Here is a 24905-nt window from a genome sequence, read left to right on the forward strand (position 1 = left end):
AATGCCTTATGGATAATAGTTGTTAGAACATTTCCAAGGGGGAGCTTGCTTCTGCCTGGAGTATGGGAAGCTTTAGGGAGGAAGCAGCACTCGAACTGGACCTTGCTGGATGGGTCAGATTTTGATAGCCACAGTCAGTGGGAAGGAGATCCCAGGTACCAGCATGAGCCAAGGCATGGATGGAGGAAAGCATGAGATGGGTTTCGGCAACTGTGAACAAACCAGCGTGCCTGACATACTAGGTTTATAGAGGAAGTAAAAAAAAAATAGAAGAAGACAATTTCTGGAGAGGTAGATTGGGGCAGATTATAGAAGACCCTGAAGTTGCAGAGCTTTCACCAGTGCAAATGAGTGTGTTGGAAAACATGTATCTTGAAAAATAGCAATTTCTTTTAAAAGATGAAGCCAGGATATTTGTTCCAAACAAATACAGCAAAATAAATCCAAGGTGCCCATTGCCTGCATGGTGACTTGAAATCACATGAATGGCCTTGTTTAGAAAATTTGAATAAGACTGGAAGACGTGAATGAGTGGTGGGATGAAGTTGAGGCAGGAAGGCCCCACGCTGCAGTGTGGGGATCCGTTGTAACAGCAGCCTGCCTCTTCTTGTAGCTCATCTTTGACGCCGTGCTGCAGATCATGTATGGGGCTGTGGTGCCCTGGAGCATAGCTGTAGAACAGCTGGTGAAAAAACACTTGGAAATGGACCATCCCAAGTAAGAAGCAATTTTGCTAAACCCTTACTTTGTTAGAGAAAACATAGGTTGTTTAAATTAAATGGGCAATATTAAAACACTGATGGGCAGCTAGGTGGCGCAGTCAATAGAGTGCCAGCCCTGGAGTCAGGAGCACCTGAGTTCAAATCTGGCCTCAGACACTTACTAGCTGTGTGACCCTGGGCAAATCACTTCACCCTGTTTGCCTCAGTTTCCTCATGTGTAAAATGAGCTGGAGAATAACAAACCACTCCAGTATCTTTGCCAAGAAAACTTCAGATGGTGTGACAGAGTTGGACATGACTGAAAAATGACTTAACATTACCACTAATGTTGGGAGAACCGAGGAAAGCCACCGGCAAGTCAGAGGGACTCCCCATGCCAGACCTTTGGGAAAATGTCAGCAGGAGTTCCCCAGGGAGGGCAGGATAGCTAGGGGAATTCCTTCATCACTCTGCAGAGCCTGGCACAGTAAACACTTGCTGATTGACTGAATGAGATCACAGATCTGAGTGAGTGAGCCGTTGTGAGGATCCAGTGAGATCACATTTGTTAAGTGCCAGTCACAGCGTGCCTGGCACATGCATAGTAGGTGCTTTGTAAATGATAGTTATGCTGGTAATTACTGTTAGTACGTTATACAAGAAGATAAACTATTCACAACACTATGACGTCTGTTTTTTAGAGTCAGATTGTTACAGGAAAGTTACAAATTAATGGAAATGAAGAAGCTTCTACGAGGTTATGGAATAAGAGATGCAAATCTTTTGAACAAGGAGATAATGGTAAGGAAGCTAAAAGGCTCACTCTGCCTTCACTCCTTTCAACTTCTGTTCTTAGCAACATAACGGAAAATGTAATGAGATTTTTCCTCCTCCAAAGGAGTCATTTGGTCATGCACTAGTTTTAAGGTTAGGCTATGGGGATCCTAGTCCAGGCTCTGTCTTGACCTCTGCGATAACCTTGGACACCTCTGGGCCTTACTTTCCTCATCTGTAAAATGAAGCTAGGTGGCGCCATGGTGGATAGCGTGCCAGGCCTGGAGTCAGGAAGACTGGAGTTCCAGTCTGGCCTCAGACACTTACCAGCTATGTGATCCTGGATAAGTTACTTAATCCAGTTTACCTCAGTTTCCTCATCTGTAAAATGAGCTGGAGAAGGAAATGGCAAACCAGTCCAGTATCTTTGCCAAGAAAACCCCAAATGGGGTCACGAAGAGTTGGACATGACTCAAATGAATGACAACAACAACAAAAGAATGAATTGAACTAAATGGTCCCTAAGGTTCCTTTTAAGATTCTTCCAATAGTTTGTGATCTGTGATTCCTATTTTTAAAAATAGATTCAAAATTACTTTTTTTGTAATTGTTTTAGGTAAAAAAATTTCCAACTCTTTACGTATATTAGAACCATAATGGAAGAGGCTGAAAGGGTCCAAACTGAGTGGAACATAGACTTTTCAGTAGAAAATTCTATGACTCTTGCTTCTCCTCACATAGCATCTGTTGCCCCTACACAGTTTTCATTTACATTTCTATGATGTGGCATACCTGGAATCTGGAAACCCTGGCACCTAATGCCTTTTCCAACACTCAAGAGCTATCACCCTGAGCACTTCCCTTTTCCTCTCCCAGGTGTCTCCTCAGTGAAATCAGGCTTATAATAAATAGTCCCTACAGAGTTCTGAGAATCCAGTAAGACAATAGAAGTCAAGTGCTTTCTAACCAGAAAGGTTAATTGTTGTTCCTGTGGGGGACCCTTTTTAAGAAAATACAGCCTCCTGAGGTATTCTGGCTTCCCTTAGTTGGATTTCTTCACCCTCACAGCATCGTTTTTCCCCAAAAAAGTAAGACTGTTTTATGCTTTGTTTCAGAGGGTGATCAGATACATCCTTAAACAAAATGGCCCAACCTCCCTCGAGGATGCTTTAAAGGTAGCCCAAGCTTATCTGTTGTCTAAAGATGAAATCTACAGCTTAAGGATCATTGACCTGATGAGCAGAGAACAGGTACGTTGGCTCAGGAAGCTGGTGACTTACACCAACAGATGTGTGAACCATGATTTGGGGGTAAAGGAGAGGCCACGTTCTCGTGCCACAGCTTTTATAAGTAGCTTCAAACCCTTTACATCTAGTGGGCCAGAAGCACCAGACGGTCATTTTTAGTGTCCTTTCTTTGTGCTCACAGATCCAGTGATATGGCAGGGCTTGTTTCATACTCAGCATGTTAGTGGGTCTCTGTTTTTGGTGATTCTTAAAACAAAAACAGCAGAAACTAAGTTTCATTTCGGCATGTAGGGATGGACAGGATTGGTGCTCACAAAGTACTTTAGTGCCTCTTCTGTTTACACAAACTTGGCCTGGTAATCTATTTTTTCTAAAAAGAGACTTTTTCATCTTTAAGCGAATGAAAAAAACAAAAGGCAAGGAGTGGGGAGGTGGGAGACAAATTATTTCCATCGTAAGCGATGTCCATGTTTGACTTTTTCATGTCATGTTCCTAGGGTGAAGAATGCCTGTCCCTCTTGAAATCCCTCCCTCCTGCTGAAGCTGAGAAAACTGCGGAAAGAGTGGTTATATGGGCACGCTTGGCACTCCAGGAAGAGCCAGAGAACTCCCAAGAGGTATCACGCACATTTGGTGAAGCGGCCGTTGAATGGGAATCAGCCCGTGCTTGGGAATACTTGGGGCTGTGTCACATAGATTGAGTGACTCATTAAGAGCCACCTTTTAAATTTCATAGGTAAATTAATGACCAAATTTCTCGGCAGATGTCTCAACTATAGGATAACTGCTCATTTCCACGTCATTTTGGGTTAAGCATAACCCAAGGGAAAACCTGAAGGGAGGGCCAGAGCGGTGCTTTGGACCCTCCTTTCCACTGTTCCTGCTAATTAAATTACGGTGGGAGTCACGTACCACCCGGGAAGTGGGAATGTCCTCTATTTATAATGCTGAGCTGTGGACTTGTAGACAGGAGGCCTCGGGTTTGAGTCCTGCCTTCACAGTCTCTCCTTGTGACGAGAGGACGGTTGCTTAACTTTTAGCCTCAGCTCCCTGATCTCTGAAATCAGCCAATAAGCATAGGAACCAGGGGTATGAAGAAAAACAAAACAGGTCTTGCCGTCAAGTAGCTGACATTCTTGTAGGAAAACAGCATCTATCTACACAATGTCTTCCATTCTAGTTCAGGTCCTCAATACCTCTCTTTTGGAGACCTCTGAAGTCTGAGGACCTGGGTTCAAATTCTGCCTCTGATGATTACTTACCTGTGTGACCATGACAGTCATTGACCCTTTCTGGGCCTCAGTTTCCTCCACTGTAACAGGGGCAGCACTTGATGGCCTCTGAGGTTCCTCCCACCCTGGGTCTATGATCCGATGACCCTAAGTCTCCTCCCTAAAGTGATCTTTTGAGAGCCAAGGTTTGACCAGGTCATTCCCTTATTGAAGAAGCTCTAAGATAAAACACTAGCTCCTCTGTTTGGCATGAAATACCCTTTAGAACTGGGCCCACTCACCTGTGCAGACTTTTCAATATTACTGCTCTTCACACACTGGACACTCCAACCATGATGGCTTTCGTCCTTTTGTCATCTCTCCTCTGTCCCAAAGGCCTTGAGTGCACTTCTTCTGACCTCACCTGCGCCCAAAACTTAGCTCAGGAACCATCTCCTACCCCCGTAAGTGGGTCTTTCCTGATACCCCTGACTGCTGGAGATGTCCTTTCCTCCCAGCCAAACTCATAGAATTGTTGTCAGGACTAATACAAGAGACCTTTTGTGTAAAAATTTTGTAAGCTTTAAGTTTGTAGATGTCAGCTGTTATTTTTACTATTAATATAGGAACAGCCCTTGATAATTGTAGTATTGTGCTGTGGCAGTCTAGGATCATAGAGGGTAGGACTGGGAGGGATCTCACAAGATCTGAGTTAGTTCCTTCTCTTCAGGGAAAGGACTCTCTGAGCCATCCAGGTAGATGACTTTATTACTTTGAAAAACTCCCGAGAATGGACACTTATCCCAACAGATCACTAAAACCTTGTAGATGCCTGTGATGTCCCAGGTGTGCAGTCCTCATTTCCCACCTAAGGGAATGGAAAAGGTGTATTGTAATTAGCACCTAAATTGTACTCAGATAAGAATCCTAAAAATAAATAAGCAAAGAAGAGATCCAGACTAGTAAATGAGGCCTGTCAGGTTTTATCAGATGCTAAACAGAGATAAGAACAGCTGCAGGGCTCAGTGGATAGAGCACTGGGCCTGGTGTCAGGAAGACCTGTGTTCAAACCTGGCCTCAGATGCTTACTGGCTGTGTGACTCTGGGCAAGTCATTTAACTCTGTTTTCCTCAGTTTTCTCATCTGTAAAATGAGCTGGAAAAGGAAATAGCGAACCACTCCAGGATCTCTGCCAAGAAAACCCCAAATGGGGTCATGGAGAGTCAGGTATAACAAATCAACTAAACAACAAAAACAAAATCTTTTATGAAGCACTTTATATACGTTCTGGAGCAGTGGAAATTTGCTAGATTTGGGGTTGGAGGAGCTGGGTTTGAATCCAGGCTCTGCTGGTAACTGCCTATGAGTCCTTGGTTTCACCACATTCTCTTCTATGTCATGTGGTAAGAGTGGGATCTCTCCTGCCAAGATAGTTAATGGCAGAAAACTCTCTACAAAGAGCTGCGAGGAACAAGTCAGAAAGAGGAGGAGAGGAAGAAGGCAGCCAGCTGATGTCTGTCACAGTAAATGGGAAGGAGTAGCCTCTGTGTTTGGAAGACAAGTAATAATTCACTGCAAGCATTTCCCATACATATTAAGTTACAGCAAGCACCATTGAGGCGTTAACAGGAAGATTTTTTGGGGGAGATTGCAAAAGAATTCTTTCAACAAAACTGTACCTAACCTAAAGTATTTATGAACGGCTTGTTGAAGCTCCTGTCTGTTGCAGATTTTTGAGTTGGTTGTTGGGACCACAATAACAGGACCTTTTTTTTTTTTGTCTTTAAAATTATTGTAGATTTCTGTATGCATTTTGCTTTTTATTAAAATCATTCTAAGATGAAAAAAATTTCATTGGGTCACTTTTGTTGCAGGACAAGATTCAGAGGCTATCTATAGCCAAGACAACTGTAAACATTATAAAGGCTCTACGTGACATTCAGAAAGGCAAGTTTTTCATGGTGATCCTTTTTTCTTGGTCTAGCAGAGTGACTCAATTCTTGAATGGAAGCTCGGAACTCTTTAATGCTGCCAGCTTCTGCATTTACCACCTGTGCCTCCTCAGTATTCCGCATCCCCTAAGACCAAACACCTTTTTTGCTTACCTCTGGCCCTCCTGCTTACCCTCATCCAGATCCACCTGCCTACCCACTAGTCCCCCCTTGCTGTTTCCTCCCCACACTCGCATCCCCGTGCAGTAAGACTGCCTTTTGTTTGCTCACTCCCACGAGGTCCCATTCTCCCTTGCTTCCGCTGAGCCCCTTGGCCTTCCCCTTCCATTTCTACCACATTTCTTGTCATCCTTGAACTCATGCTCTTTCCACCTCCCAGCATTAACCTGGACCTGTTCCAGTCCACATCTCTAACTGGACCCCTTTAATGCTGCCTCGCTGCATCTCACAGTGTCCTTGGCTGAGCTGGCCTGTCTTTACTTCATCCACGCCTTCCAGGCCCTTGCTTTGGCCACCATTGCTCAATGACCTCTGTTGAAGTTTCTGGCATCTCTTCCATCCTGTAATTCTTAAGAGTTGTCATCTGCCACCTTTCTGAATATTTTCCTGCATTCCTGACTCCCATCTTCCTTTCCGCCCCTTTCCTTTGCTTCTACATCCTGAGATGTAACTTGAACACCCTGGTTAATAACCCTTCTGTTGGAAACCCTCCGTTAACTCTTCCATCCTCTCAAGTTCATCCTTGGTCAAGAATCTGTCTCCCTTCTCTTTCCCTGCTGAATTTGTACAGAGTCATCTACACTCGATTCCACTACTTCACCACCTGCTCGCTCTTCCCAAGTTTTGCATCTTCGTGTCTTTGTGCCACTCGTGCCTAGTCCTGCGCCTCACCACTTTGGTCTTTAATAAATGTTTGTTATGTTGAGGTCAGTTCTTCAATTTGAGCCTTTAAAGGAGGTACAAGATAAATCTTAATGCTGGCTAAGGGTTCATCATCAGTCATGGTTTCCAGCTTTGCTGGTTTCATGGCTCCATGCTGGTTCCAGCTGGTTTTCTGGAATCATGACCGTGCCTTAGCTATGACAGACTCAGGAGCTACTTTAGTCAGCCTTCTCATTTACAGGTGAAGAAACTGAGGCCCAGATACCCCAGGTGACTAATCAAGTTAGGTCAGAACTGATACTCCACCTCAAGTCTTCTAACTTGTTCCAGCTCTTCCCTCCCCGCCCCCTCGCCCCGTTCTGTCCCTATTTCCCCATGCGACAGCTGTCCCTTCCCACTGTTCTCCTGACACACTAGGAACGCATATGCCTGCAGTCAACTTTCGTGATGATGCTCGTATGAATGTTACCTAAATCAGGAGAACCTGGGTTCAAATCCTGCCCCTGGCCCTTACTAGCTGTGTGCTGGGCCCTGGGCAAGTTACTTGATGTCCCAGTCCTAGCAACACATCTCTCAATAAGCACCCTCCTCCTCTGATACTGCCAGCATCCTGGGACAGGCCCTAATTGCCCGATGTCTGGATCACCGCAGTAGCTGCCAGTGGTTCTGCCTGCCTCAATTCTCCCCATTCCAGTCCATCCTCCTCTCAGCTGTCAAATTGATTGATCTTTCTAAAACTCTAAGAGGCCTATTCGCTGAATGGGAGTTGTCCCACTCAAGGTGAGAACTTGAAAAGACCTTCGCTTAAAAAGGCCAAGGTCCCCCACTGCATCCTGAGCCATCTCCAGTCGTCCGGATTCATATCTGGCCTCTGGATCCAGATGGCTCTGGAGCAGAAGATGAGGCTGGTGACCTTGCACAGCCCTTCTCACTTAAATCTAATTCAATTGCATCATCTCCCTGATGTCACGGTCCTCTTTGAGAATGAAGGACAAAGGACAATAACTGATCTTTCTAAAACGTCACACCCCCTACATACCCCTGCCCCCATTCAATCAGCTTCGGTCCCTCCCTGCTACCTCCCAGCTCAAATACGAAATGCTCTGCTTGGCTGGTAAAGGCCTTCATAGCCTGGCCATGTCTTACTTTTTTCCGGTCTTCTTACATCTTTTTTAAACTTCCACATATTCAACAATCTAGTGATATTGACCTCCTCTCTGTTCTTTCCACAAGACTCTCCATCTCTCCATGCCTACAGTTCCCTCCTTCCTCATTTCCTTCTGCCTTCCTTTGAGTCACAGCCGAAGTCCCGCTTTGTGCAGAAAAGCCCTTCCTGGTCTCCCTTAATACAAATGCCTTCCCTCTGTTGATTTTCTCCAGTTTATTCTGCTTGTATCGTCTTTGTACGTAGCTGTTTACATCTTCTCTCCCCCGTTAAACTGTGAGCTCCTTGGGAGCAGGGACTGTTCCTGCCTTCATTAAAGGATCTTGACTTCTTAGGAGTGATCTATTATGTTGTCGATGGGTTTAATCTGTGTTCGTGGCAAGAGTCCACAGGTCCTTCCTGTGTGTGTGCACCTTCGTATTGTGATGAGAATTAAACAAGGGGTCCACCGATTACCTAATCGACAACCCAGAGATAATTATCCGCTGGTTTTATTTCTGCTCAGAGCTCGGGCTCATCTGTGTGGAAAAAAAGTCAGAGAGTCCAGAATAGCATCATCAGCAATTTTCCATAGAATGTAAATATGCAAGCAGGTGGGGTACGATGGAATTTTACAGAAAGCAGGAAGGGAAGATGGGGGGGGGGGGGCGGGCTGTGTCAGAAAGGAGGAGAAAAGGATTCTCATCAGGAAGGTCAGGGAATTAGCTGGCCAAAACTGCACCTTGAAGCGTCCGTCTCCAGCTTGGCTTTGCAGACTTCTGCGCCGTGTACAACTTGTTTGCTTCAAGCAGGCAGTGTCAGGAAGCTCAAGAAAGAGCCCCCGGCGGGGTTTTTCTTAGCCCAGTGGGAGCAAGGCTGCTGAGCCCTACAAAAGGCAGCGAGCTTCTGATCCCAGGCTCTTTCCTTGCTATCTAGCCTACCCCGGAGCTGCCTGCCTTTTGCCTCATTTGTGTGTGGTCAGGATGGTGCAAACTCATGATCTTGTTAACCTAAGCCAGGTCATTAGGAAAGTAACCTTGCTCTAAGAGCAAATGGTACAGTTCATTGTAAAATTTAATATAGGTGATTTTGGGGTTTTTTGTCCCCTCGTTTCTAATCCTCTGTACTTTCCTTCGTCTCTAATCATCCTGGATAATCTGGCGGTTTGTGTTCCATTTCATCCACTCAGCCCTGGTGAAATTCAGTTAAAGATGATAGAAAGGAGAAACAAAGTCAGTTATGTTTTTTGCCGTCCCTTCTGATCTCTTTAGAATCTGTCGATGTGCTTATCTTAAGGCTCTTATAATAATAATAATTTGTTGCTGCTATTTTTAAAAATTTAATTACAGAAAACCCTCTGAAGATGGATGAATGTGAAGAAAACTTAAAAATATTTAAAACCATCAGGAGCTTACAGGTAAGGAATGGGAGTGGCAGGGCCTTGACGCAGGCTGCTACTCTTAGGGATAGGTACCAGATCTTCCTGTAAGGAGGCCTGCTGAATGCTCCCACATGTACCCTCTGCTCCAGTTAGAGTGGGAGCTCCTTGAGAACCAGGACTGACTTGCCTCAGTTTCCTTCCCTCTTGATTGGCCCATCAATAAGCGCTTTTTCCTTGATTCATTCAGCTCCTTTACTCTGAAGAGGGAAGGGATAGTAAAAAGAGATTCCAAGCATTCATTCAAGCATATCATATACCATTTGATAATATCTTCAAGGACATGGGCCTAGTTGATTTTTAGCCAATCTATTTTTACTTTGAAATTTAATTTTAAAAATTTGTTGACCTTGAATAGTCAGTATCCTAAAATCTGACTTTGATGATTTTGGCTTATATTAATGTGGAAGTGCTTTGCAAGCAGGAGGGCTGGTGGGCTTGGGTGACAGGCAGTTGGGGAACAGATTTGTTAGTTTTCATGAGTTTCATGGCACTAAAGGCCTGGGCAGGTACTGTTTTGTTCCTTCCTGAGGTGGGTGGAGGGAGAGGGAGAGACAGTGGGGAGTGGAGAAAGGGAGACAGAAGAAGAGGGAGGGAAAGAGAGACAGAGGGAAAGAGAGACAGAGAGAGGCCAATCCAAGGAGATTAATTTTAGAAAGCAAGCATTCCTAAAAGACAATTGTCAAATAAACTTTTAGTTAATTGTGTCATATTTTTCCATTAATTACAGTATCAGACTGAGGCCTAACCCTAACTCTCAGAGGCATTTATGTAGAAAAGATTTTCTTCTTAATGCTAAGCAGAAATTATATTTATAAGATTGTTCAAGAACTTTAAATGGGAAAATCATTTGATCGTGTTAAAAATAATCAAAGATACACAAAATATAGATAGTATACTGGTGCTAAAAGTGCTGAGCCTATGTATGTGTCACTAAGCACTTTGTATTTGTCACCAGCTCAAGGGCCCTTGATGTCTTAGGTGCAGGAGCTTCTTTCTTGGTGGCAGATCCTGTAGGTGATGCCTAGGCTTCTGTGTTGCCTGAGAGGCTTGGCCATGGGTCACACAGCTAATGAGTGTCCAGGTGGGATTTGAGCCCAGTTCCTTCCAAGGGAGAGCTTTCACTCACTCCACTTGGCGGCCTTTCTGCATTGAGAACCAGCTCTCAGGGAGCTGTGCCTGTCCCAGCCTTTTCATGGAGGTATTTGACTGGTGGACTTTTAAATGTAAGCTGTGGGGAGACAGATCTAATCTTATTGGTATAAAACTAGTTTAAATACAGATTCCCTTTATTAATGTATAAAAAATAAAGCTTTGGGTCTCTCTGTTATTAGTTGTTTGTCAGAAAGATCTTGCTCTTTGTTCTAAGTATTCTAGTAGTCTACTGCAGGCTGTCTAGCACTGTTTAAAAAAAATCCAGCCTCAGACACATACTAGCTGGGTGACCCTGGGCAAGTCACTTCACCCTGTTGGCCTCAGTTTCCTCATCTGCAAAATGAGCTGAAGAAGGACATGGCAAACTACTCCAGTATCTCTGTCAAGAAAACCCCAAATGGGGTGACGGAGAGTGAAACATGACTGAACAACAACTAAACAGCAACAAGAAGCACCTGCTCTGTCTTAGGCCCTCTGACCATGTCACTTTCCCACTTAGTAAATTCCATTGGCTTCCCTATTGCCTCTAGAATATAATGTATTGAGGTTTTTCTTTTTTTTTGGCTGCAATCAGGATTACGCGTCTTGCCCAGGGTCATACCACTAGTAAATGTCTGAGGCTAGATTTGAACTCAGGCCCTGTTGGGTTTTTAAAACCCAACACTCTGTGCACTACATGCTCGCCTTTTTTGCTTCTCTTTTGTTTTTGTTTTTGGGGTTTTTTTTTTTGGTTCTGTTTCTTCTTTCTCATGATTCATTCCATTGGTCATAATTCTTCTCCACAACTTGACTAGTGTATAAATTAACTCAATGTGAAGTTATACATGGTAGTTAAATGAGATTCCATGCTGTCTTGGGGAGGGAGGGGAGAAAATCTGGAACTCAAAATTATGTAGAACCGTGTGTGGTAAACTAAAAATAAATTTAAAAAAAAACAAAACAAAAAACCCAACACTCTTTTGAGCTTCCATGCCCTTGCTTCCCTTCTCCCTCTCTATGGGGAAAGCCAGACTGACTTTGTCTTGGTTCCTCATGCACTGCACTGTCCCCCATCTCTGTCCTCCATGCATGGTGCCCGCTGCCTCCAGTCCCCAATTCCCTGGGTTTCTAAAGAATACAGTGCAAACATTACCTTCTCGGTGAAGCCCTTTCGGATTCCCTCAGCTTTCAGCACCCCCTCTCAAACAACCTTGCCTTTGCCTCTTTTTTATTGGTTTGGTTTTATTCTCGATATACTTATAAATGTCTTTGGGGCCTACCTCACTACAATGTAAATCCTTGTGAATAGGGATCATTTTGTTCTTAGCCTTTGTATTCCCAGGGCTTAGCTCAGTAACTGGCACATAGTAGGCACTTTATACATGTTTGATACCTGATGGGTTGGGGGTAGGAAGACAAAGATGAATCTGTCTTACTTAGCTGGAGCTCCCATCCCAATGAGAAGTGGGATTCACATTAAAGGTGTCATGAAAAGTGAGCGAATAAAGGAGGGCTGTTAATACTTGGGGGTCCTGTCTTGTTTTATTTTATCACAGGAGGATTTTGAGCTCTTCCTTCCATTTGAAGGCTACAGGAATCATTCACTGGTAGCTGGACTTCATGAAGAACCCATTAACACTCAGGAAATTTCCCAGGCCTGGCAAAAATCTAGGAGCACCCCAGAGGAGACTCCCACTAACCCAAAGAGTGCATCACTTCGATCGAGTTTGTACAGACAGACTCTGTGTCTGCTGGTGTCGGAGCAAGACTTGGAAGCTGAAGTGGTGTTGGAGACCTTAAATTCAGGGAGGATTGAGGAAGCCCTCCAGCTCTGCAGGTGACCACAGGGAGGCTGTCTGTCCCAGCTCTGTGCAATAGTGATCTGAAAATGGCATCATTTTCCTCCATGGTTTCTGTAATATGGATTGACTCCATTCTGTAAAAGCATTTTAGTGATTTACAGTAGGTTGTTGTTAGGAGGACTTTTCTATGATTTTAAGCCGATGTATCGGTTTGACTGATAGTAATAGCTTGGAGCAGGTTGGGATCTTTGTGGATAAGCACCAAGCTTGGCATCAGGAAGACCTGAATTCAGATCTAGCCTCAGACAGCTGTGTGACCTTGGGCAAGTCACTTAACCCTGTTTGCCTAGGAGGTGGCTAGGTGGCTCAGTGATTGGAATGCTGGGCCTGGAGTCAGATGTGGATGCTGAGGTTCAGAAGGTTAAAAGTGACTTGGCCAAGATCATACAGCTAGGAAGTATCTGGGGCAGGAATTAACTTAGGTCCTCCTAACTTCAAATCCTGGCTGCTGCTCTCTACACCCAGGATGTGTCTGCCCCTCCAGAGATCAGGAACCAGACTTTGTTATCTAACATGTATGTGTAACACAAGCATGATAGGTCCTTGGCCTTGACTCGCTCAGCAGATTGTCACTTCATTTTCTACCAAAGCAAGAAATAAAAAAGGAACAACCCTGTTTATAATGTATCCAAGTTAAAAAAAAAAACTTTTACCAGCATTTCTTAGTCATCAGTATTGATAGTGTTCCTTAAATACAAGCAAAGGCAATGACCACAGTTCTCGAGGCCAGTGTTCTAACCTTGGACTCTCCCTTTTTTTTCCCAAAGGGATTTGTTTCAAAATCACTGCAATCCCAACACGGGAAGAGTGCTGGTTTTGGCATGTCAGAAGCTTTGTCAGATGCTGGGGGCTGACGCTTCAGTGACTCTGCCTGAGGGTTTGAATCTTCCTCTGGAGATCCATCAGCTGGCATGCCAGGCAGCCACCATCTGTAGCCCAGGTGAGATGGTAACATCATTAACAACACAGTGTGGCTTATATGGCACTGTTTGCCAAGGGAGCTTCATTCTCACTGCTGAATATGCCTGGGCCCTGTTTTACAGCATGGGTGTAAGTGAGCTCCTGTTTGATACTTCAGATGTGGATCCTTTTATTGTTCACTCTGGAGGACAGGAGACCCTGCTCTGGACCCGCCATTGGGAGCAAAATCCCAGCGTGAATCATCTCATGCCTCAGCTCCCTCTCTGTACATCTCATTCTTACCTGTGTCTGCCTCCTTTGCTCAGGACCGTGCCCTCCCACCTTTCCAGCTGCCGGAGATGCGCTGTCTTCTCCCACTGGCTCCCTGAGAGCAAGGATCTTTTGTATCTCAAGTGCTTAGCGCCATGGCCGGCACATAGTAGTGATCGCTTTGTAAATGCTCACTCGTTCTAACTATGTCTGTATGTCTGTCTATCTATCTATCTATCTATCTTTATCTATCTATGTATCTATCCAACTTCAGCTTTGTAGGATTGAGAACATTTTTGCCCCAGCTCCTGATTTTCTATCTATCTATCATATTTATCTATCTTTATCTATCTGTCTATTATATCTGTCTTTATTTATCTGTCTATTATATGTGTCTGTCTATTATATCTATCTTTATCTGTCTATTATATCTATCCATCTTTATCTATTATATCTATCTGTCTTTATCTGTCCATTATATCTATCTATCTTTCTATTGATCTTTATTTATCTATGTATCTATCCAACTTCAGCTTTATAGGATTGAGAACATTTTTGTCCCAGCTCCTGATTTTCTTTCTTTCTATCTATCTATCTATCTGTTTATCTTTATCTATGTATCTATCCAACTTCAGCTTTGTAGGATTGAGAAAATTTTTGCTGCTGATTTTCTTTCTTTCTGTCTGTCTGACTGTCTACCTGTCTGTCTGTCTGTCTACCTGTCTGTCCGTCTATCTACCTGTCTACATATCTATCTATGTCTATCTGTCTACCTCTCTCTCTCTCTCTCTCTCTCTCTCTCTCTCTCTCTCTCTCTATCTATATCTATATATCCATCCAAGTTCAGCTTTGTAGGATTGAGAACATTTTTGCCCCAGCTCCTGATTTTCTTTATTAATTTTTTAACTTTCTAACCAAGTTACTTTAAAAAAAAATGTTGATGTCCTTTGTTTTTACTTCATCTTTATTTCCAACTACCTCTCTTTACCTTCACCTCACTGGAGAGCCATCTCTCTTAACACAAGATAAAAAAGGAAGAGAAAAGTAAGAAAAAAACAGTTCTGCAAAATTAGCCAAAAAACAACTGGGTCTGACAGTATATTCAGTGTTCCATACCCATAGTCCCCAACCTCTGCAGAGAAGGAAGGGAGAGGGGCAATATCTCATTTCCAAACCAGAGTGTAAGAAAAATGTGGGGCCCTGTTTCCTAGGAAGGCAAAACTGAATAACCTTCTCCATTCCATTTTTCACCTTGAAAATTTTAAATGGAAATGGCTGAGTGACTGTTTTAGGTAAAAAGATTCTTATATTTAGACTGATGACACATCTTTTAAATTCTCCCAGATTTTTTATTAGATGCTCTGGAAATGTGTAAATATACTTTAACTGCCATGGAGATTTACAGACAGTGCCAGCTGGAGGAGTGTGGAACTCTAACAAAGGTATTGTCTATTTGAATTTCTTCTTGTTTAAGAAACTTTTAAATATACCTGTTAAGCCAATGGGTTCCATTTTTAAGTGGCCTGCAGGATTGCTTATGCCAGTTCCACTGGGCTGGTAGGGAGGGATGTGCTAGAGGAGGAGTGGAAGAAGGAAGACAGATCCCAGATTGAGGAGAAGCTAGGGGCAGTAGGTCTAAGCAGCTTTCCTTGAGAGAGTGGGCTGCCTACCTTCCCCCACCCCCCCACATCCCCACCCCTACCCCTTGTTTCCATTCTACTTCTCCTGACCCTAGAAAGGATCTAGGTTTTTCCAGAGTCATCAGAGTAGGCCTGATCAGACTGATCCAAGCCTGATACTCTGTGTGCTGGTAATATAGCAAATGTCCTGGGGTTTTTTGTTTTTTGGGGGGGGGGATTTTTTTTTGTTACAGCAAACTGTAAGTCAGTAACTTTAACTTTACTCCTGCAAAATTCTAGAAGGTATTATTAAATAGATGGTTTCTGTGCAGCCAGAACAGGATTCTTAACCTTTTTTTGTGTCCTGCCCTCTCCCCCCAATCTAGTGGCACCTGGGACCTGTGTTCTGGATCATGTTCGTAAATAATTGGAATTCAGTTAGAGGCTTATGAAAACAAAGATGTCTTTTTTTTTTTTCTTCTATTGGACCCCTGCATAAGACCCTATGATCTAGATAAAAAATCAGTTATGTCAGAAAACCAGCTGTATCACCAACAAGTCATGCCAGGCTAACTTCATCTTCTTTATTAATGTGATTGCTGAACTGGTAGATTAAGGGAATGCCGTTGGTGTGTAGTTTACCTAGGTCAGGAGTGGGGAACCTGTGGCCTTGAAGGTCCTCGGGTGCAGCCTTTTGACTGAGTCCAAGTTTTACAGGACAAATCTTTTTATTAAGGGGCTATGTTCTGTGAAGTTTGGATTCAGTCAAAGGGTAGCACTTGAAGGCCTAGAAGGCCACATGTGGCCTGGAGACTGAAGGTTCCCTGCCCCTCGGATAGATTTTAGCAAATCATTTGCCAGATTCTCTCTTGCTTTATTTGTAGGAGAGAGAGAGAGAGAAAGAGAGATGAGCTGGACAATAAAAGGATTAGCTGGATTTAGAATTGATTGAATAGATCAACCCACAGAATAATCCTTAATGGGTCAAGCAGGTCATCTCATCAGGTCTCCCAAGGAGTGCCTCAGGGATCTAGGCTTGGCCCTTTGCGATTTAATATTTTTACCAATGACTTGGATGAAGGCACAAAGGGCATAGTTATATTTGCAGGTGATGCCAGCCTAGAGGGAGTGCTCAGATGGATCACAGAGCCGTGTTCAGAAATATCTTGACAGACTAGAATATTTGGGCAGGTTTAACTAGATGAAAATCTGTAGTAATAAGCGTAATTCCTTATACTTTGAGCTCCATAAATCACCAACCACAAGATAATGGAGGAATGGCTAGTCAGTGGTTCATCTAGGGATCTTAGTGGACCATGAGCCTTCTATAAGTGGACAGTGATATGGAAACCCAGAAAGCTGAGGCAGCCAGTAAGAGACTCACAGGGTGTAATACTAGGGAGGTGAGACCGCTTCTGGAGCTTTGGGTCCAGTTCTCTCGGCTGAAGTTTAGAGAGGCCATTGATAAGCTAGAGGTCAACTGGAATGGGCAAAGAGAATCAGTGGAAGGAACTGGGGTTCTTTGGTCAGCCTGAAAAAGGAAAGACCCAAAGTGGACATGATGCTTTCTTTAAGCATTTGGAAGGCTTTCATGGCAAAGATGAGACTCGGTCTGCTTGACCACAAAAAGCAAACCAAGAGCAGGGGGTGGGATTGCCAAGAGGCAGGTTTAGCTTTGACATCAAGGAAAATGCTCTTGGCAGCTAGCAGGGGACGTGGCTGGTGTGTCAGTGTGACCACTTGCTTCTTCTTGATCCCATCAAGTTGGATTAGATGTGTTCTGAAGTCTCTTCCGACTTCTGGAGACTGATTCCCTGAATAAAAAGATAAAGGCTTTACCGTGGCTTTTTGAGGCCAGACACTATAAGGTAGAATTGACAGTTGGACTGGCTGCCTACTGAAATATTCATTTTATTCGAATTTAGAGTACAGGTTGGATTACATACTGATGTTGATTCACACCCCAGCGATGGCCCAAACATAGAGGCAGGGATGGTCCTGTCCATCGTGGAGTTTGTTATGCTCTGAGGATCCAAATGGCTGCTGACCAGTATTTATGTCACAAGCTCCGTGTGTCCCATTCATTGATAAAGCTCCTTTATAGTAGCCTAGTTAGTGCCCATTTGACTTCTTGACTTTGCTTTGCATCCCAATGTCTGGAAGCTGTCACATAGTTACATGTCTCCCATGTTCCACTCCACCCTCTGCCCCTTCCACGTGCCTTGATGTAGATAAGAGGTATGAGAACAAAGCTGGTCACAAGCATCTACTAGGCCGCACTGGGTCCATTTTGGTCTCTATGCTGTGGGTAGCAGGGTGCCTGGCACAGCAGCCTGAACTTGCTGAGGTCAAGGGCTTATGCACAGCGGGGGCTGGCTAGGCCTACCGTGGCCCCAGCACTCACCCTTTCTTTCTTACTGTGTGACACACCCTCTCGTCCACTCAGTCCTTCTCACATTACTCTTCCTGGATGCCCGTGCCCTCCACGCAGAGCTCTCCTTCCGTGTGCTGATCTGCCACAGCCAGGCAACTTTCCATCCTCTCCAACATGACTGATGTGCACCCTGAGGCTACTTCCTGAAATTCTTGACTAGAATAATAGTTCTATTATTATAAAATAAGGGACAATAAAGCAGGGAAATAAGCAGCGGCTGTGTGTCCCCATCGCTTCAGAGGCACAGCTGTTCCTTCTTTCTTGGAATCCTGCCTGGGATCTGGGTATTTTGGCCAAATTGTCTACAATGATTATTTATCCTAACTTTTTTCCATGCCCCAGTTAGCATGTAGGAAGAAAACAAGCAAGGGTTCATTAATTGACTACAATGTGCCCGCCAGGCACTTAACAATTATCACATTTGGTCCTCCCACAACTCTGGGAGGTAGTTGCTATTATTAGCCCTATTTTACAGTGGGGGAAACTCAGGCAGACAGAAAGTAAGGGACTTATTCAGGGTCAAACAGCTAGTGAGCGTGCGAGGCCGGGTCAGAGCTCTATCCACTGTGCTACCTGGCTACCTCCAGGTGTGGCATCCAATAAACCTGATTAACCTAGACCCCCAGCTCATAAAGCAACTTGTGCTGAAGAAGAAGTTTATTTGAAAAATTCATTGCTTGTTCTTCTCCCTTGTTTGTGAATTTCCTTGTTCTTGAGCAGAGAGAAACCTCCCTCCTGACAGGCAAGGAGAACCAGAGCATGTCTTTTGTTGTAAGGTATTTTTAACATGTGAGGATGGTATCAGATTCCCCAGCAATGTAGGTGATTCATTTAACTTCATTGCATTCTAGATCTGGACTGTGCAGTCTCTACGTTTTACAAATGAGGAAACTAAGGCCCAGGGTGCTTAAGTGATTAAGCCAAGGTCACACAGACAGGAAAGCCAGAAAGCTGGCTTAACAATAACAGTCTACTCACAGACACCGCACATTGACCTCATGCTGGTTTTCTTGTTATCTGTTCTCTGCCTCCTTCCCTTCTGGGCCTTCTCTCCTTTCTTTTTTTTTTTATTTGATATTTTTTAGTTTTCAGCATTGATTTCCACAAGATTTTGAGTTGCAAATTTTCTCCCCCTTTCTACCCTCCCCCCCACTCCAAGATGGCATATATTCTGATTGCCCCATTCCCCAGTCAGCCCTCCCTTCTATCACCCTCTTCCCCTCCCCCTATCCCTTTTCCCCTTACTTTCTTGAAGGGCAAGATAGATTTCTATGGCCCATTGCCTGTATATCTTATTTCCCCGTTGCATGCAAAAACAACCTTTTTCTTTTTTGAGCATCTGCTTTTAAAACTTTGAGTTCCAAATTCTCTCCCCTCCTCCCTCCCCACCCACTCTCCCTGAGAAGATGAGCAATTCAATACAGGCCACACATGTATCATTATGCAAAACCCTTCCATTAATAGTCATGTTGTGAAAGACTAACTATATTTCCCTCCCTCCTGTCCTGTCCCCCTTTATTCAGTTTTCTCCCTCGACCCTGTCCTTTTTCAAAAGTGTTTGCTTTTGATTACCTCCTCCCCCTATCTGCCCTGCCTTCTCTTGTCCCCCTTTTTTATCCTCTTCCCCCTACTTTCATGTGGGGTAAGATACCCAATTGAGTGTGTATGGTATTCCCTCCTCAAGTCAAATCTGATGAGAGCAAGATTCACTCATTCCCCCTCATCTGCCCCCTCTTCCCTTCCAGTGAACTGCTTTTTCTTGCCACTTTTATGTGAGATAATTTGCTCCATTCTATCTCTCCCTTTCTTCCTCTCTCAGTATATTACTCTCTCATCTCTTAATTTGATTTTATTTTTTTAGATATCATCCCTTCATATTCAACTCACCCTGTGCCCTCTGTGTGTGTATATGTATGTATAATATATATATATGTGTATGTATGTATGTATGTATATTCCCTTCAGCTACCCTAATACTGAGGTCTCATGAATTACACACATCATCTTTCCATATAGGAATGTAAACAAAACAGTTCAACTTTAGTAAGTCCCTTATGATTTCTCTTTCTTGTTTACTTTTTCATGCTTCTCTTGATTCTTGTGTTTGAAAGTCAGATTTTCTATTCAGCTCTGGTCTTTTCACTGAGAAAGCTTAAAAGTTCTCTATTTTATTGAAAGTCCATATTTTGCCTTGGAGCATGATACTCAGTTTTGCTGGGTAGGTGATTCTTGGTTTTAATCCTAGCTCCATTGACATCCGGAATATCATTTTCCAAGCCCTTTGATCCCTTAGTGTTGAAGCTGCTAGATCTTGTGTTATCCTGATTGTGTTTCCACAATACTCAAATTGTTTCTTTCTGGCTGCTTGCAGTATTTTTCCTTGATCTGGGAGCTCTGGAATTTGGTGACAATATTCCTAGAAGTTTTCTTTTTGGGATCTTTTTGAGGAGGTGATCAGTGGATTCTTTCAATTTCTATTTTACCCTCTAGCTCTAGAATATCAGGGCAGTTTTCCTTGATAATTTCCTGAAAGATGATATCTAGGCTCTTTTTTTGATCATGGCTTTCAGGTAGTCCAATAATTTTTAAATTATCTTTCCTGGATCTATTTTCCAGGTCAGTGGTTTTTCCAATGAGACATTTCACATTGTCTTCCATTTTTTCATTCCTTTGGTTCTGTTTTATGATATCTTGATTTCTCATAAAGTAACTAGTTTCCACTTGCTCCAATCTAATTTTTAAGGTAGTATTTTCTTCAGTGGTCTTTTGGACCTCCTTTTCTATTAGGCCAATTCTGCCTTTCAAGGCATTCTTCTCCTCATTGGCTTTTTAGAGCTCTTTTGCCATTTGAGTTAGTCATTTTTTAAGGTGTTATTTTCTTCAGTATTTTTTTGGGTCTCCTTTAGCAAGTCCTTGACTTGTTTCATGGTTTTCACTCTCATTTCTCTTCCCAGTTTTTCCTCTACTTTTCTTCCTTGCTTTTCCAAATCCTTTTTGAGCTCTTCCATGGCCTGAGACCAATTCATGTTTTTCTTGGAGGCTTTTGATGTAGGCTCTTTGACTTCATTGACTTCTTCTGACTGTATGTTTTGGTCTTCTTTGTCACCAAAGAAAGATTCCAAAGTCCGAGTCTGAATCTGAGTCTGTTTTCGCTGCCTGGCCATATTCCCAGCCATCCACTTTACCCTTGAGTTTTTTGTAAAGGTATGACTGCTTGTAGAGTAGAGAGTACTTTGTCCCAAGCTTTAGGGGCCATGTGCTGCTGTTTTCAGAGCTACTTCTACACAGCAAGCTTTGTCACACCAGCATTTCTTCTCCCCCAAGAACCGCCAACCTGGACTGTGACTGAGATCCACGCAGGCTCTGCACTCCTGCTCTGATCCTCTGCTTAATTCCTCCCACCTGGTTGGCCTGGGGCCGGAAGCAACTGCAGCTGGAAGCAACCCCGGAGCTGCACCACTTCTGTACCCCCGGGACTGGGGCTGACTGCGCACTCCTTTCACTCCATTCTAGCATTTCTACCCACTAACCTTCTCTGTTGTCTTTGGCGTTTGTGGGTTGAGAAGTCTGGTAACTGCCACAGCTCAATGATACAGGGCCCTGTGGCCTGTTCCCCACCAGCTCCCTATCTGGTTGGTCCTGGCGTGGCTGATGCTAGGCTCTGCTCTGTTCCGCTCCCAGCTCCATGCGATAGACCCTTCCCTGCAACCATCCAGGCTTTCCTGGGCTGGAGCCTGCTTCCCTCTGTTATTTCATGGGTTCTGCAGCTCTAGAATTTGTTCAGAGCTATTTTCTACAGGTGTTTGGAGGGACCTGGGCGAGAGTTCATGCAAGTCTCTGCTTTCCAGCTGCCATCTTGACTCTGCCCCTCTCCTTCTTTCAAGTAATAACTTAGAAAGCAGCTGCCCTTCTCTTCACTTTTGCCCAGTTTACTTGCACAGGCTTTCATTTTAACTCCTAGGTTTTAGTAAGCCCAACTCCTCTTCCCTGAGTTTAGAATAAGAGTTTACATCATTTTGCAGGTTATAAAGTCATCACTTTTGGCATTAGAGACCAATTTACATCAAGAGTTAACAACGTCTATTTGTCCTCCCAGAAAAACCAAGTTCTTTGCATTGGTGTGGCCAATCTTGGTTCCTCTGAGGGCGGTTGGGGACTGTGTGGGGCCTGTTTTATTTATGTTTGTTTTTGTGTCCTGTCTCCCCCCCTCCCCGTTCCCCAATCATTTGATGTTTAGACTTCCTTTGGAGCTGATAGAGATCCCTATGAAGAGTGGATTTACAATGATTTCTTCAGTGAGGATGGAATTGTTCTTGAATCACAGCTGGTGCTGCCAGTTATCTATGAGTTGATTTCATCTCTTATACGTGCATCTGGTAACTTTCACTTGTATCATTATTTTACACTTAATTTCATTTTAAAAAATCTATGAAGTATCTCTATGTAATGTAGCATCTCAATAAACCACATTATATATTTTTATAGTTTTTCTCCCGATAATCACTCAAATTGATGTTCTCTTTTTTGTAGGAGGCAAAAGATATCCTTTGGACTCTGCCACCCTGCCATATTGCCCATTTAATAAAGGTATGTCAAAATCAAAAATTTATAACTTTGGTTAATATTTCTGTTTATTCTATTCTATTTAAATGAAATCTTCACTTCTAAATAGGAGGCTCACTTTCTTCACTATCATCTTTGATGCTTCTGTTTATTTTTCCAAGGGCTTTGTATTATTCAACTACATAAAAATTTTATGAGTCAAGTTACAAATTTTCATTTCATTTCAAAGGAAAGAGATCTCTGGCTAGTGACAGTTGGTCAACTAAAATAATTGTCATTGAGCAATTCCTTAATAAATAAAGTATCATGAAAGTCTTTCACTGTGCCACATTTAATGATGTTGTAGTTCCGATTTTCCTTATATACATAGTCATCAGTATTGTTAGTGTGATATCAGGGATCTTGAATGCAGATATTATTGTTTTCCCCCAAAGCAAGGTTAGTGTCACCTGCAAAGTGATTCTGTAAAGCTCTTTGAGCTGCAGAATGGGTGCTGTCTGCATCAGTGGGGGAGTCCACACACCAGTGGAATCTTAGCTCCAGCCCTGTCACAGTGAAGGAGCTCACCACCAAAGACTGGCTCACAGTGGGAGTACTATAGAGGGATAAGGAGTCCGTGAACTCTTTGCCAGCTGAGGTTCAGTAATACTCTCTGTTAGTTCCCACTAAAAGCCAGCTTATTTAAGTCTATGGAGGCTCATCCCTCTCAAGATCAATCTCAGGGTGATGAATTTTTTTGGCCAGTGCAGTGCACCAAGACTATGTTGCAAGTTCTGGAGGGTTGTGCTCTTTCTTTGACAAAGAGCTTGAATGAATGAATGAATGAATGAAATAGGTAATAAATACATTTTAAAACTGCTGCTAACAACCTGATCTGCATTTTCCTATCACTGATTTTTTTTGATGGAGGGAGGGGAACATTTTTGACCCACCAAACTATTTGTCATTTCCCAGGAGATAATCTTCTTCTACCGATTATCAGCCCTATCTGTGCTGTGCTTCAGAGCCTGCAGGAATCCAGTCAGTGGGAGCTCTCTCTGAAATTTGTAGTAGGTTCCTTTGGCATCTGCCTTCAGCATGGAATGTCGAACTGCATGAATATCTCCTTGAGTGAGAAGGTAATGAGCCTGGGATATGAGTAAGTGTGGATGAGAGTGGACAGAGAGCTGGCCTTGGAGTCAGGAAGACTGGGTTCAAATCCAGCTTCTGCCACATCCTGGCTCGGTGATCTTGGGCAAGTCACTTAAATTCTCAGTGACCCTGAGACTCTCTGAGACCATCAGTGGCAGAAAAGATGCCAGTCCTCATATGTATTGGTAGGGGAAGTTCCTCACTGAGAGCTTCCTATATCCTTCAACTCACAGGCCTGGTCCCCCCAAAAGTACAAAACTAAGGTCTATTGAAAGGAGGAATTTGGACACGTTGTTTAATTAGTCTGGGCTCCATGGAGAGAGAATCCAAAGTTTTTTCTGTCTCTTTAACTGGTAATGTGACCCAAATTCCTATTATAATTTCCCAGTTGATGGCTTAATTTAAATGTTCAGAGACCTAATAACAATTCTGAAGGACAAGTTGTGATTGTTACACTGACTGGGGATTTCCTTTATCAGATGGCATTACCAATAGAAAGCCTATTTCTTTAGATAAGCATTTATTAAGTGCCTGCTGTGTGCTGAGCTCCTTTAGGTATTGAGCATTCATTCCTGGAGGAGATTCAAGATTCATTCTTTCTGGAATTGTAGATAGAATAATGAAAGGCCTGGGTTCCAATCCTGCCTCTAATACTAGCTGTGTGACCCTGGACAAGTCATTTAATCTTTATGAGTTTCAGTTTCCTTATTTGTAAAATGGGGATAATGATGGCACCTACTCTACGGGGTCATTGCAAAGGTCAAATGAGGTAATTAATCAAATGACTACATTGGGCATCACCTTGAGTGAGGTCTTTGAGGTGGGAGCTATTGTCTTTAGGAGGTGGGAATAATCACTTCTGGGTAATAATAGTAGCTCTCCTTTCGTAGCCCTGTGCCAGGGCCTTGTCTGCTATTCTTGAGTAATCCGTCAATAAGCATTGTTTGAGTGCCTGCTGTTTGTAAGGGCTATTAATTCAAAGCATCAAAGATGATCCCTTGGAAGCAGCAGGGGTTTAATAAATGCTGATGTTGATTCAACTTTCATTCTTACGCTGATTGAGTTACCTCTTGTGGTCTATTCTTCTCCAAGTTCCTTCAGTCTTCCAAAGAGGAAGCTCAGTCTTATGAACTTAACATTTAAGATTGATCTCTTCTCATTACAGTGGTAACTCTGACTCTTTTCTTAAAGCTGTATGAAGAGAGACTGTTAATCAGTACCAAAAGGACTGTTGTTGGCTTGAAAGAAAAATCCACGGCCTTAATCAGAAAAAATGCTACGGCCCTGTTACACAAAGTGAGTATTTTTGGTGGGAATCATTACTTTGAATTATCTTGGTTATCCCTCTCTGTGTAGCTCTGTGTCTTCTGGACTTTTAAGAATTTATCTTTAAGGCATTTAATCACAAACCTGGCATCATGGATAGAGAGAGGCAGTGTGGCCCGGCTGAGAGAGAGTTAGCCTCAGCACAGGCCTAGAGGCCAGCCCAGGCAGTCTCGATAGATGACGGACTATATACCCATTGATGAGCTGGGAATCCTCACTCCTAGGGAGTTGGATTTGCTCCCTGGGCCTTTCATGGTTGCTATGAAATTATCAGGGTTTTGAATTGTCTGCTCACATTAGTCCAAATGTTGAATGCT

The 24905-nt window shown here is 43.3% G+C and overlaps 1 protein-coding gene across 1 annotated transcript in view; it reads left to right on the forward strand.

Moving 5' to 3' along the window:
• KNTC1 (kinetochore associated 1) overlaps nt 1–24905 on the forward strand; it is an 87872-nt gene that overhangs the window by 26302 nt on the left and 36665 nt on the right. Inside the window, exons 27-39 of the mRNA XM_036765209.1 lie at nt 614–717; nt 1403–1502; nt 2591–2725; nt 3220–3339; nt 5808–5880; nt 9261–9328; nt 12040–12320; nt 13113–13285; nt 14860–14957; nt 21806–21944; nt 22099–22155; nt 23086–23249; nt 24454–24558. Coding sequence (XP_036621104.1) covers nt 614–717; nt 1403–1502; nt 2591–2725; nt 3220–3339; nt 5808–5880; nt 9261–9328; nt 12040–12320; nt 13113–13285; nt 14860–14957; nt 21806–21944; nt 22099–22155; nt 23086–23249; nt 24454–24558 — 1617 coding nt within the window. The remainder of the gene's footprint in view (nt 1–613; nt 718–1402; nt 1503–2590; nt 2726–3219; nt 3340–5807; nt 5881–9260; nt 9329–12039; nt 12321–13112; nt 13286–14859; nt 14958–21805; nt 21945–22098; nt 22156–23085; nt 23250–24453; nt 24559–24905) is intronic.

The sequence above is a fragment of the Trichosurus vulpecula genome, chromosome 1 (genome assembly GCF_011100635.1).
Source record: "Trichosurus vulpecula isolate mTriVul1 chromosome 1, mTriVul1.pri, whole genome shotgun sequence".
Taxonomy (NCBI): domain Eukaryota; kingdom Metazoa; phylum Chordata; class Mammalia; order Diprotodontia; family Phalangeridae; genus Trichosurus; species Trichosurus vulpecula.